This window comes from Acipenser ruthenus, chromosome 1 (assembly GCF_902713425.1).
Source record: "Acipenser ruthenus chromosome 1, fAciRut3.2 maternal haplotype, whole genome shotgun sequence".
Lineage (NCBI taxonomy): Eukaryota > Metazoa > Chordata > Actinopteri > Acipenseriformes > Acipenseridae > Acipenser > Acipenser ruthenus.
In genome coordinates, this window is record NC_081189.1 from 10,677,638 (window position 1) to 10,690,276 (window position 12,639).

The 12,639-nt window shown below is 41.1% G+C and overlaps 1 protein-coding gene across 1 annotated transcript in view; it reads right to left on the reverse strand.

Moving 5' to 3' along the window:
- Positions 1-437, reverse strand: part of LOC117403638 (AT-rich interactive domain-containing protein 3A-like) — a 115,485-nt gene extending 115,048 nt beyond the window's left edge. The window contains exon 1 of the mRNA XM_058998808.1: positions 50-437. Within this exon, the coding sequence (XP_058854791.1) occupies positions 50-88 (39 nt within the window). The 5' untranslated portion in view covers positions 89-437. The remainder of the gene's footprint in view (positions 1-49) is intronic.
- Between the last annotated feature and the right edge of the window lie 12,202 nt (positions 438-12,639).

Consider the following 12,639-nt stretch of genomic DNA (forward strand, 5'->3'; position numbering starts at 1 on the left):
CATATACGACACAATCCCACTTTATCTAAATGAAAGAGCGAACGCTTACCAGAGCAGATTTTGTTGCTACAGTAGTGTTATCGACCATGCTGCTTCTCCCGTTGATTGTAACGCAATATTGAAATGTTTAAAAAACAAAAACAAATTCCTTTACAATAACAATCGAAAAAAAGTTTGCTTTATTTCTGAACATTGAGAACGAGGAAATGATATTTTTAAAAGATATTCGCTGTGTCCTAAACTAAAGCCCCGAAGGTTTTGGCAACAAGTGGCAGCCCAGCCAGAATGACCTCTTCTGCGAGAGATCAACCCTTCTGCTCCCATTTGCTAACAACACGTCAATGGAGTGATAAACAGGGAGGGCAGGGTCTAGTGACAGCCAAGGAAACACAGTTTAACAAGCACAAACAGGGAGCTGGATTCTGTACCTGGTAGTGTAATGACAGGGAGGCTCTGCAGACACGCGCATTGCCGTTCCTACTGTGCAGTAATCAAATGACTCATCACATCCTTTAATATGGCTCGTGATGTCGCAACGACAGCGAAGTAGTCCAGAATATTTTAAGGTAGGGCAGTCAGTAAGGGCATTATTTGACAGACACATTATTATGTATTTATTTATTATACAATTCAAATCAAAATGAATTGCTACAGAGTTTAATTTTGCGTAAAAATACATATTTGTTTGATTTTGCTATATGTATATTATAAAATGATATAAAACGAATATGAATAAGTTAATTTGTCGATTGTAAACATTAGAAATAAATAATACATAAAGAGTTTGAAAAATACCATCAATCCACACACTACTAGTATTCAATTTTAATTGTGACAATACTGGCTTTTAAAAAAACAAACCAAACAACAAGTGGGCGTTTTATGCAGTGTTAGCAATACATGATTGAATGTTTGAATTGCTGTCTTCAACATGTTCTTTATTAGACTTTAAACTTTAGAATATAATGGTCTAATTGCTGGCAAAAATAACAGAAGTGAAACCCGATTTAAAGATAATCTATATTAATACATTACTTAGTTATTTTAAAACTCCACCAAGTCTTTTTATATAATGGCTTAATCCGACAGGATTCAAAGCATTAAACTTTCTCAAAATAACTTTCCTAGGTTTACAGTGTGGTTTGCATTATATAATATGATGCCAGGATACATGACAGTAACAGAAAGTTCAGCAGTATTCACTCTAGCAGACAGCTAGTGAATGTCCAACACTGGAAAGACAATGAGTGACGGCCTCAGTGTTATTCATGCCAGGGCTGTATTGCATGTCTGGCACAGTTTTCAACCTCTCGTCAGCTGTCCAGGCCTGGTTAGTTCAGTGGGTTCATGATGTTTCAGTGTAATCACTGAACTGGTATATGCATAGCCGTAAGATTCCTTTTTGGGAGTCGATTTAATGTGTTGTGTTTTTTTTTAAAACAATATCGAGATAAGAAATGAAAGTTTTGTAAATAATACATACACTTTTTGAAAGTTCTTATAGTTTACCGTTTTTATGTGAAAACTGTGTTGGTGGATCTTTCAGCTTCTCATGCCGAATGGTTTGATCTGAAACATTCCTCTCCTGGATTAAATCCAAATTATGGCAGCGCCATAGAAGCGATACAGTACAACTATGGCAGCGCCATAAACTTGCATTCAGGTCCCTGTCTGTTACTGATGTGAGTCCATTATGTTAAATTAAATTCTTTCCTTTATTTAAATACTGTACATGAAGTTATGGTACAAAACAGAATGTTCAGATAGATACAAAAATCAAATAGATTACCCAATAGTAAAATCAAGATTTCCAAAATACAGTAGTAACATACTGTACATCTTAAAATCCTCCAACACAGAAATGTCATATTGCAATACTTAATGACTTCATAGTCAATGTTTTGTTGTTGTTGTTGTATAACATCAAACTGCATTATACCCTGCACCCAATCAAATTACAGTACCTTGCAAAACAAAGATAAATGACAAGACTTACATTACATATCCAACTGGTGGCAGATTTGCTTACATGGGTCTTTTTATTATATATATATATATATATATATATATATAGTCATTTTATATATATTTAACACATGATTTTATGTCATTAGTAGACTCAGGGCCTGAAGGGAATAACATAAAGACAATCCAGTAAAGACCAACCAATGTTGGAATATTTGAAAAGAAATCCCATCAAATGTTAACACAACATAGTCTATCTTCAATAACAGCATGCCAGGTTATTTCGAGACGGCAGTGTCGAGATGAAAGGCTAATGATGTGTAATTCAAACGCGTTCGTTTATTACTGTTGTTCACTATCAGCTACCATTGAAGCTACTACTTACTTTCCATTGAGCACGGCCCACAAACCAAAACTGGTAGCGTTATATCATTGTAATATGCATTGTATAGTAATATTTTATATACTTTCCTCGATAACATTCTGTTTGTTTACACACCAATGGTTGTACACTATCTTGCCTATACATTAGCGCCCCTTGTGGTCATAATTAGGTCATCTGGTTGTCAAAGTTCTCCTAATCAGTGACTCCCTTTAAAGTGGCTTGGCCCTGCAAAAAATGTTTTAATAATATATCATTGAACTATAGATTTCTGCAGTCCAGCTGTAATTATTATATTAAATAAATATACATACTGTATATACTGTTATTAGTTTTAATAACAGCACTTCTTCTGTAATGCACTTTAGCAAAATAACTCCATGCTAGAAATCCCAGCAACAACTAGCACTGGTTTACCCTGTCAGAGCAGGTAGTGTTGGTTTTCAGCCAGCCATGCTGGTTCACAAGTTTATAATCCTGGTTGCAGAGCTGTTTAAAATGCTTTCAGAAATAAACACTCCCTTTACTGGAACATTGGAAAGTTCTGTGTTTGTTATCATTACTGAATCTAATGATTGTAAAGCTGTGCTGGGTTTGAAATACCATCTGGGGTATCCACTAAGAAAGCAATGAATGTCTGCTCCCATATCCCAGACTCGGGCTGATCCCCAGTTCTGCAGGCAGACCCATCTGAGTGAGCAGAAATGATCTGATTGGGTAATTCAATTACACAGACATGCTTGTGATTTCTCTGTTTACATGAGCAATCATGAAAAAAGAATTGCTGAGTAGGTCTGCATATGATGCTGTGGTGCTGTAACCCCCCCACACCACACCCTCAGGAAAGTCATCCTCTAGATCAGGGGTTTTCACTTACGTAATTGAACCAATCATTGTCTTAATTAGTCAAGATTAACATGTGTTACAGATCTTTGTAAAGACACCTAAAAACCTGCAGGATTGGGGCTCTCCAGGATCAGGTTTGGAGAGCCCTGCTCTAGCTGTTGAGTCATCTTCTAAGTCTTCTGACAATGTCTGTTCAGTGGTAGGTTGAGGTCCATTTACTTGCTCCCATTGAGCTGCCCCATGTAAAGGTTTAGCGTGGCATAACATGGTAAAACCATATAGCAAAGTAAAGCACAGTAACAGCACAGTGAAATCATGGCGAAGCACAGGTAAGCAAGTCAAATCACAGACAAGCATGGTGAAACAGTGGTGAAAACCACAGTGGGTTTGTGTGACGGGCAGCGTTGTGTGATACAATGCCGCTATGGATTCTGTCCTCTGTCAGTGAGATGAGATGAGGTTAAAGGCTCTGAAACCGCGAATGCAGACGAGCCCAGCTATTTTGCATAGTGGTTAAGGTGCTCGCTTGTGGTGTGCGGGGTTGTTCAAAATTCATATTATTCCTGCTTGTTTGCATTTGTATTCCTGTGCCAAGGGAAAGTAGTAGTTATTTTTGTGCTGTGATCATGTAGACATGTTTCTCCTTTCTTCTGTTGATGATGTCTCAGACAAGTTACCATGGATTCTGTTTAATGGCAATGAGATATGTTTCCAGCCCCTGACATATAATGAAATACAAGGCATGTGTAACATACAGTACTCTGTATCATGCTCAATCTAAAGTATAAATACCAGGCAATTCCATGGTAGCACTAGCCATTAGCTATTTGTGACAGGCTCAATTGCCATAGCATCTGACCTTTCCACATTTCAATGTCACCTTATGACCTAGTAACCTTTGATCCTAATAATTATAACTAAAAGGCGCTTCTATCTGCTTATGGCTGATCTGTGTTACTGTAGCACCAACCCAACCAATCATGCTCCAAGCTGTAGCACCAACCCAACCAATCATGCTCCAAGCTGAAGAACCAACCCAACCAATCATGATCCAAGCCAACTGAAATGCCCGTTCACAAGTATATACTGTAACCAAGCTTCAGCATTGCTAAAGGGATTTTAGCATGTAACACTAGAGGCCACCGGTGGCTACATGTTGTAACTGCAATTCATGTTTGAACATTTTTGTGATGTGGACTAATGTCCACTGAGGGCTAGGTTGAGACTACCAAACTTACCAAAAAAGTGAAGTTCCTGCACATTTACAATGCTTCTGCCAAACTGTTTATATGTTTTACCAACCAAACTACATTCTTAAAAGGGGGAAACCCATAAAGATATTCATTAAACAGCAGAAAGGTTTTGTTTTTCATCTTCAGGATATTGCAATATGTTCGCACAGCAGAAATGTCACCCTTATTTTATGATTCTTCCGTTCACTTGGAATGGCTATTCCTGTTGGTTTTTAAGTTATCTCCTGGTTCTTTTCAATCCCAGTGGGTGAATGCTCTCGAGCAGTGCGACTGTGCTTGAGAGTACATCACAGCAACGGTAAACCCTAGACATATTTACAAGATAAGCATTGTACCTTACTGCTGTGTTCCTTATTTGTTAATGGAAAAATCCCATTTAGCATTACAGTTCTTTTTCAGTGGCGTAGTTTGCCGTTTCACAACTAACACACTTGAGCTTTTAAAAAAAGCATTACATAAAATCACATCAACTTCAGAAAAAAATAGTTTGACCAGCTTGACATACATAAATATAAAATGACACACAAACAGCAACACACTGCAGCTACATTCATTCTACTGATAAAGCAGATGCTGCTGTTACTGGCAGTCTTTTAGTACTTTTGCCTTTGTGTCGAGCGAACACATGAAAAGAAAGCAATCAGTAATGGCTTCAATTCCATAAATTGGGGCCAAGAGGTTAAAAAGGTTGTCATAGACCAGTAGACCAGTGATAATCAATGGAAGTAAATGAAACGCTGTTTACTGCCAGGCAATACTGTTCAAGTGGCCCTCAGATTAATCGCAGCATTAAACAGTTCATATTTTGAAAAAGAATGAGATAAGAATCGCTATACAGTATGTGAGGACCCAGAGACAAATTATTAGAATGTTTTAAATCTGATTTCTATCTATCTCAGCTTGGATTCGTTTTCATGTGTTACAGCACTGTGCACATGTATTAGAACATGTATTATATCCTTTATATACCTGCCTGTGTGAAAACCGCAGGGTGGGAGAATTTACATTTTCGGTCAGTAATCAGTGCTCTAGAAACAACAGACACTCGTGTGAAAATGTCAGACCATTTTGTGCTTTAATGAGGCATCTTAAACAACATCTAAAAAGTCTCTTGCATTTGACCTTTCCTAGCTATGTGTTCCCTTTCTCTTACTATTTTTAATGAATTGCATGTGTGGCCTATTAAAGTCGTCAATTAAATCAGACCATCAATAATTTGCCTATTTTGACAATTTTCCAAAATGTTCAGTTCCAGTGGTTTGATTTCATATGCACAACAAATATAAAACAACCGAAGCAATGTGGTGTTCTCATACATTTGCACACGTTATTTATTATTATTTGTTTATTTAGCAGACGCCTTTATCCAAGGCGACTTATAGAGGCTAGGGTGTGTGAACTAGGTGTGTGAAATATACGTTATTTATACGTTTACTATACGTTATTTAAGCAAACATCTTTTGGAACAAAGTTTTGGAAAAGAGTAGAGCATACAAAACTAAATGCATTGAGAACTTAAATATGATCATTATGACAGATAATTATAAAAACAATGACATGTTAGTGGCAGTTTGACAGCATACTGTCTGTAAATATCATCATGCAGACACAATCAGCAGCATCTGTCTGATAATGTCTCAATGTGTGTGTGGTGCAGTGATGGCACATTCAAATAGGAGCAATCTGCTTTTAAAACCATTACAAGAAGCCTCACAATTCTGAGTAACCACAATACCCGTAAAGGAGTGGTAAGCGTGGTCTCTCTGGTATGCCATGGACAGTACTGTGCTGCAGACACTCGTGTGCGTTCCTCTTGTCAGCAGCGCTAGCACGGCTCCTCCTTTCTTGTGGGAAACATTGTTCGGTTCATTGCTAGGTTTCTTTATTCTTATAAAACAGCAGTGCTTTTGATACACGCTTTAAGACAAGGGATTTGGTTGCATGTTAGTCTGCAGCCAAATTTTTATAAAAATAAAAAAGTACATTTTTGGTGAGAATCTGCCTTGAGCTTCAACTCATTTTTGTATGTGATTCAAATCTTTCTGTTTGTTCTCCCTGAGGCTGCGTGAAGCATAGTGAGTAGGTAATGAAAAGTCATTCTGTCATTCAGAAGGTAAACAGACTAGACTCGCCCTGATCTGAACCCATTAAAACCAGAACAGGTTCAGATTAGCGATTCGTTCAGACTACTGACTGCAGTCTAGTCTTTGCATTGTGTTTTGACACTTCATCCCTAAGCACAGTTGTGATAGTGGCATGTGGTTTCTACAGCTGCTGTCAGCATGCATCTCCTCATGATAGGCCAGTTCAGAATATTGGTCAGATCAGACTACAGGGGTTCTGATAACCGAGAGTGTGCTGTAACAAGCAGTCTCCCCTTCCATGCGAATATGAAACCCTGCTGGTTCCCAGCACTGGAGACATGCGTTCCACTGTCAGGTGGGGGAGGAGAGGGTTCAGGAAGCATGCTGCTGTCTGAGACAGGAAGGGAACCGTGTCGGAGACTCGTGGCTCCCTGGAGAACCCAAACTCAGGATTCTTTTTAGCACATGCTATTATTTCAAATAGTGTACTGTGGAGCACATTCACAAAGAATTTACCCAAGTGCTACATGAGCATGTGTGGACTAAAAGTGTGGGATACATTGCCATCTAATGACAAACACTGGTAAATGCATTTCATTATAACAGCTGTATCAACATGTCCAAGGGGATTATCATTCTACACATTTCCAGGTAGTGAAGTTTGATAGAACTTGCCACCCATTTGCTGCTCAATTGCATCACTTCCTGGCTCCCACCCCACAACTCACAGCAGGGCAGCTTTACTCACACAGGCCCCTGGGAGGAGGGTACAGAGACCCTTTTCAGTGCTGCAAACCCACACACATAATGGCTTACCAGCCGAGTCCAAACTGCTCTCCAGTGCTGTCTTGAAGGGTTGAACTCAAGTGCTCTGTCTGTCGAGGTATTTACCTCAATATGTCCACGACAAAACTGCACGCTTGAAAATTATTATTATCCCCTTGAAAATCATATATCCTTAGCAAGCAATGTCTTAAAAGTGTTAAAAGTTCAAATGATTTAATGAATGTGTATTTAATGTAAATACACAACAGCACTTTCAAAAGACACAGGGCTAGATTCTCAGAGATATTCATTTATTCAAAATCGTCATTAGCACAGTTTTTCTACAGAAAAGGAAATATACACATGAGACAAAGTTACTAACCAGAACTAAACAACGCAGACATTTCATTTTCGGTCTACCATAAGTATTCCTCATTTAAAAAAAAAATCCTAATTTTCTTTTCATTAAAAAAAAAGTGCCAATGACAATTTGGAGTAAATAGCCCATTCGGTTTTAATTACTTTTATTCTGAGCACTTACTATACTAATTAAGATCCCCACTTGTAAACAAATCCTCTTGTTCTCATTCTGTACAGTAATGTATGTTTTACTCCCTCTTGTGGCTACTGTTGGTAAAGCAGATTTCTGGTCTTGCTTTCACTTCAATCACAGGGTAATATATACTAGATTCTCAAAGCTTGTTATTTCCAAATATCCTGAGCACGTTTTTTCTTTCTTTTTTTTCACACAGTTACCAAGCAAGAAATAAATAACCCGGTGTTACTGGTATTTTATCCCTTTAAGAAATACGAAATTGTTATAAAAACAAGTTTGAGAATTTTATTCAATGTACCCAAATGAGAAAACATAAAATTGAGGATTCAAGGGAAACAGTTTTCGGTGGCCTGGTAACTTGGGGGTAACAACTTATCAGAAGATATCGCATTGACTTATTCACTGACAGCCCTGTGTTGTTTCCTGTCTGAATAATGTGGAAATGTCAGCATATGAGTGGAATTGTTCACAATCAATGCTGACATTGATTTCCATTACACAAGAGTAAATGTTAAAACTTCATGCTGTTTTTAATTCGGATCTCGCCAAGATAAGCACCAACTAAGACGTAGCTTTACAGTAAACTAATGTGATCAATCTGTGTCTCCATCCATTTGCGTTTCCTTCCATATGATGATGTAGATATCCTTCTGCCTGGTGTTGATGGCTGAAGTGTAATGCTGGCTCCAGGGATCAGCTTATTTGCCTCCCTAGTGCATCAGCACACACAACAGCTGCGATGCTGGCTCTGGGGATCATCCACAGTGCGGTCTCCCCAGCGCATCAGCATGACAACCGTCTGGATTGAGCTAAGTAGGGTACATCTCTGGGGTCTTCAAGTCGGCACCTTCCATCCTCGGTGTTTCGTCGACTAGCCCACGACACCTCAAGAGGGCTCGAAGGTGATTCTGGCGTCCCAGCATCACTCCCCTCCGTCCCCCACTCAACTCAGCTTACTTACCCGTACATCAGCGTTTCTTTCTTTCTATTGTGCTTGAGATCCCCAACCAGAATCTTTCCGTCTCAACCACAGCCAGTTGCTGCTCGTCTCTGCTGCTTCAGATAAGTTCTTCACTGTGCGACGCAACTCTTGGCCACTGAATCCGACATCTCTGAGAAACCAGGTTGTAGACTGTGCCACAAATCCTCGACAACCCACCTCCACTGGGTAAACCCGGACTCTCCATCCTCGCTGTTCCGCTTCAGCAGCTAGTTGAGCATACCGAGTTTCTTCCTCTCATACACCTCATCTACAGCATCCTCACATGGCACTGTTAACTCTACCAGGTGAACAAGGCGTGCTGATCCAGACCACAAGACAATATCTGGTCAAAGGTTAGTGGTGTCAGTCTCCGGTGGAAAAATAAGCCGTTGACCAACATCTGCCAGCATTTGCAACATCCAGTTGTCCTGGGCGAGGCTTGATTTTAACACCTTTGCTTGGTGGTTGCTCTCCTGGGCGGAGGAATGTTGTCTTTTGTGTGTAATGTTTTGATGGAACTGGTGGCAACTTATTGGTCATGTTACGCTTGTCTTCCAATGCTAAGGCCAAACATCGCAACACCTGGTCATGGCCCCAAGTAAACTGTCCTTGGCTAAGAGCCACCTTACATCCTGTCAAAATGTGCCTTAATGTTGCAGGTGATGAACACAAACGCAAGCACTGGCATTAAAACAAAGGTAAATCTAAATGAATGCATATTTTGAAAGGGTAGCGGTCAAGACAAGCAGCAGGAATAGCCAGCGCAGGAGACAGGAGCTTGCTAGCACACTTTTTTTATACAGACGGCCGTTTAATCATTTAACCAATTTGCTTCCCAAATTTACGAGTGCATTTTCCACAGCTCCATGTGGATTCCACTAATGCAGGGATCTAATTACACCATTTCCATTTCAGGTACCTAATAGGGCAGGGGTGTCCAATCCCGATCCTGGAGGGCTATTCCACACCAGATTTAACAGGTAAAAGGAGATCATGAACTACTTTAGGGTCTGGATGGAGGTTTAATTGGTTCAATTAAACAATTTAGAACAGGGCTGGAACAAAGACCAGGAGTGGAAGGGATTTCAACTCAGAACTGTGGGTTCACAATGAGGTGACACTCACTGGGCCAGGGCAGCTGTCTTTTCATAGTCAAAAGAATCCTGCCGATGATAAAAGCAATATGTTTCACTGGCGACTTCACCCGGGCGTGGGAGATCTAACTCAGAGGAAAGTCACCCTTGTGTGACGTCATTGATCTGGGTTCACCTTCACCAAATCCTGCTCCTGGGGCAGCACTACTGTGTCTGTAAATCTGCCTCGGAGACAGAAAGCTGTTGTGCAGAATGCCTCTCAACCTGGGTTTCAGGATGAGAGATACAGTCAACCGCAGAACTCACTCTGCAAACAGTCACACTCTATAAAGTGTAATCAGGGGGGAGATGTTATTACAGTGAATGGCTGCCAAGGGCTGAATTTACAAAGCTGTCCCTGTTTTAACAGACGTTTTTAGAAACCAGCTGTCCCATATTATTATTATTTATTTCTTAGCAGACACCCTTATCCAGGGCGACTTACAATTGTTACAAGATATCACATTATTTTTTACATACAATTACCCATTTATACAGTTGGGTTTTTACTGGAGCAATCTAGGTAAAGTACCTTGCTCAAGGGTACAGCAGCAGTGTCCCACACCTGGGATTGAACCCACAACCCTCCGGTCAAGAGTCCAGAGCCCTAACCACTACTCCACACTGCTGCCCTGTTCAGCATATATGAAAGCTGTGACAGCATTTTTATTGTTTTGTCACAATGAAAGCTCTAACTGATCTCTGTGATCGAGAGCAAGTTGCCCTGCGCCTACTTTATGCTGCGTTTGAGATTTACTCTTCCTGATGTGTTCAGAACTGTGACAGGGTAGCGTTAGTAATGAGACACAGAGACCAGAAAAATGCAGTTTAAAGTGATAATGTGCACTTTTAATAATACAAAACAACCATCAAGCACAGCACAGTACAGCACAGCACCGTACCTTCACCATCCTCACCAACACCCGCGATTACCCTTTTTATACACCACGCTGCCTCAGGAACACATGCAGTTTTCAGGATTACAGTAGTTGTTTGCATTAAAAACTCATTTCATTTGTGATTAATCGTGTTTCACTTGTGATTAGTGAGCAGTTTGTATTCCCAGTGTAAACACGCCCTATGTTAGGAGTGTATTCCATCCCCCTTCAATGTAGACTTTATCCCTGATTTGGACAGAGCAGATTGGAAAACAGGAGGATAATATAAACTGGCAGTCCCAGTTTAAACTGGTCAACGAGGGAATATCAAAGACAGAGCAGATCAATATTCTGTTCTATCTGAGAACCGTGTTGTGTGTTTGTCATTCGGAGCTGTAATGAACAAGCCTGCAGCTAATCCGTCTGCACTTCATTATTAGCCGTTAATAAGGTCGAGCGGTATTGACCACTAATAGCAAACAAGTCAAATGAACAGCTCTGGCCTACTGGATTGAGAGTGATTGGTGTTGGTGTGAATACAAGGATGAAAGCTGAGAGGATTGGAGGGGTGCTCTAAAGCAGTGCTCTGGGAAGAGGTCCTGTCATCACGGTATAGGGCGGCTCTCCAGGGTTACATCCAGAGCTGGGACCTGGTGAGATGGGAATGCAATTACAAGACTACAACCCAGCCAGCACCTGCAGGGCTGGAGCGCCACTGGTACTGGGATCAGAGGACACCCACTGACCTTCAGTTCTCCACTCTGAGAACTCCAGTGCTCTTTATTGCAACCCTGCTTGCCTCTGACCTGTGTCCTCTCCTTTATTGTAACCCTGCTTGCCTGTGTGACTCTCACCAGTGTTGCCTCCTTTATTGTAACCCTGCTTGCCTGTGTGTCTCTCACCAGTGTCCTCTCCTTTATTGTAACCCTGCTTGCCTCTGTGTCTCTCACCAGTGTCCTCTCCTTTATTGTAACCCTGCTTGCCTGTGACTCTCACCAGTGTCCTCTCCTTTATTGTAACCCTGCTTGCCTCTGTGTGACTCTCACCAGTGTCCTCTCCTTTATTGTAACCCTGCTTGCCTCTGTGTGTCTCTCACCAGTGTCCTCTCCTTTATTGTAACCCTGCTTGCCTCTGTGTGACTCTCACCAGTGTCCTCTCCTTTATTGTAACCCTGCTTGCCTGTGTGACTCTCACCAGTGTCCTCTCCTTTATTGTAACCCTGCTTGCCTGTGTGTCTCTCACCAGTGTCCTCTCCTTTATTGTAACCCTGCTTGCCTGTGTGACTCTCACCAGTGTCCTCTCCTTTATTGTAACCCTGCTTGCCTCTGTGTGACTCTCACCAGTGTCCTCTCCTTTATTGTAACCCTGCTTGCCTCTGTGTGACTCTCACCAGTGTCCTCTCCTTTATTGTAACCCTGCTTGCCTGTGTGACTCTCACCAGTGTCCTCTCCTTTATTGTAACCCTGCTTGCCTGTGTGACTCTCACCAGTGTCCTCTCCTTTATTGTAACCCTGCTTGCCTCTGTGTGACTCTCACCAGTGTCCTCTCCTTTATTGTAACCCTGCTTGCCTGTGTGTCTCTCACCAGTGTCCTCTCCTTTATTGTAACCCTGCTTGCCTGTGTGACTCTCACCAGTGTCCTCTCCTTTATTGTAACCCTGCTTGCCTCTGTGTGACTCTCACCAATGTCCTCTCCTTTATTGTAACCCTGCTTGCCTGTGTGACTCTCACCAGTGTTGCCTCCTTTATTGTAACCCTGTTTGCCTCTGTGTGACTCTCACCAGTGTCCACTCCTT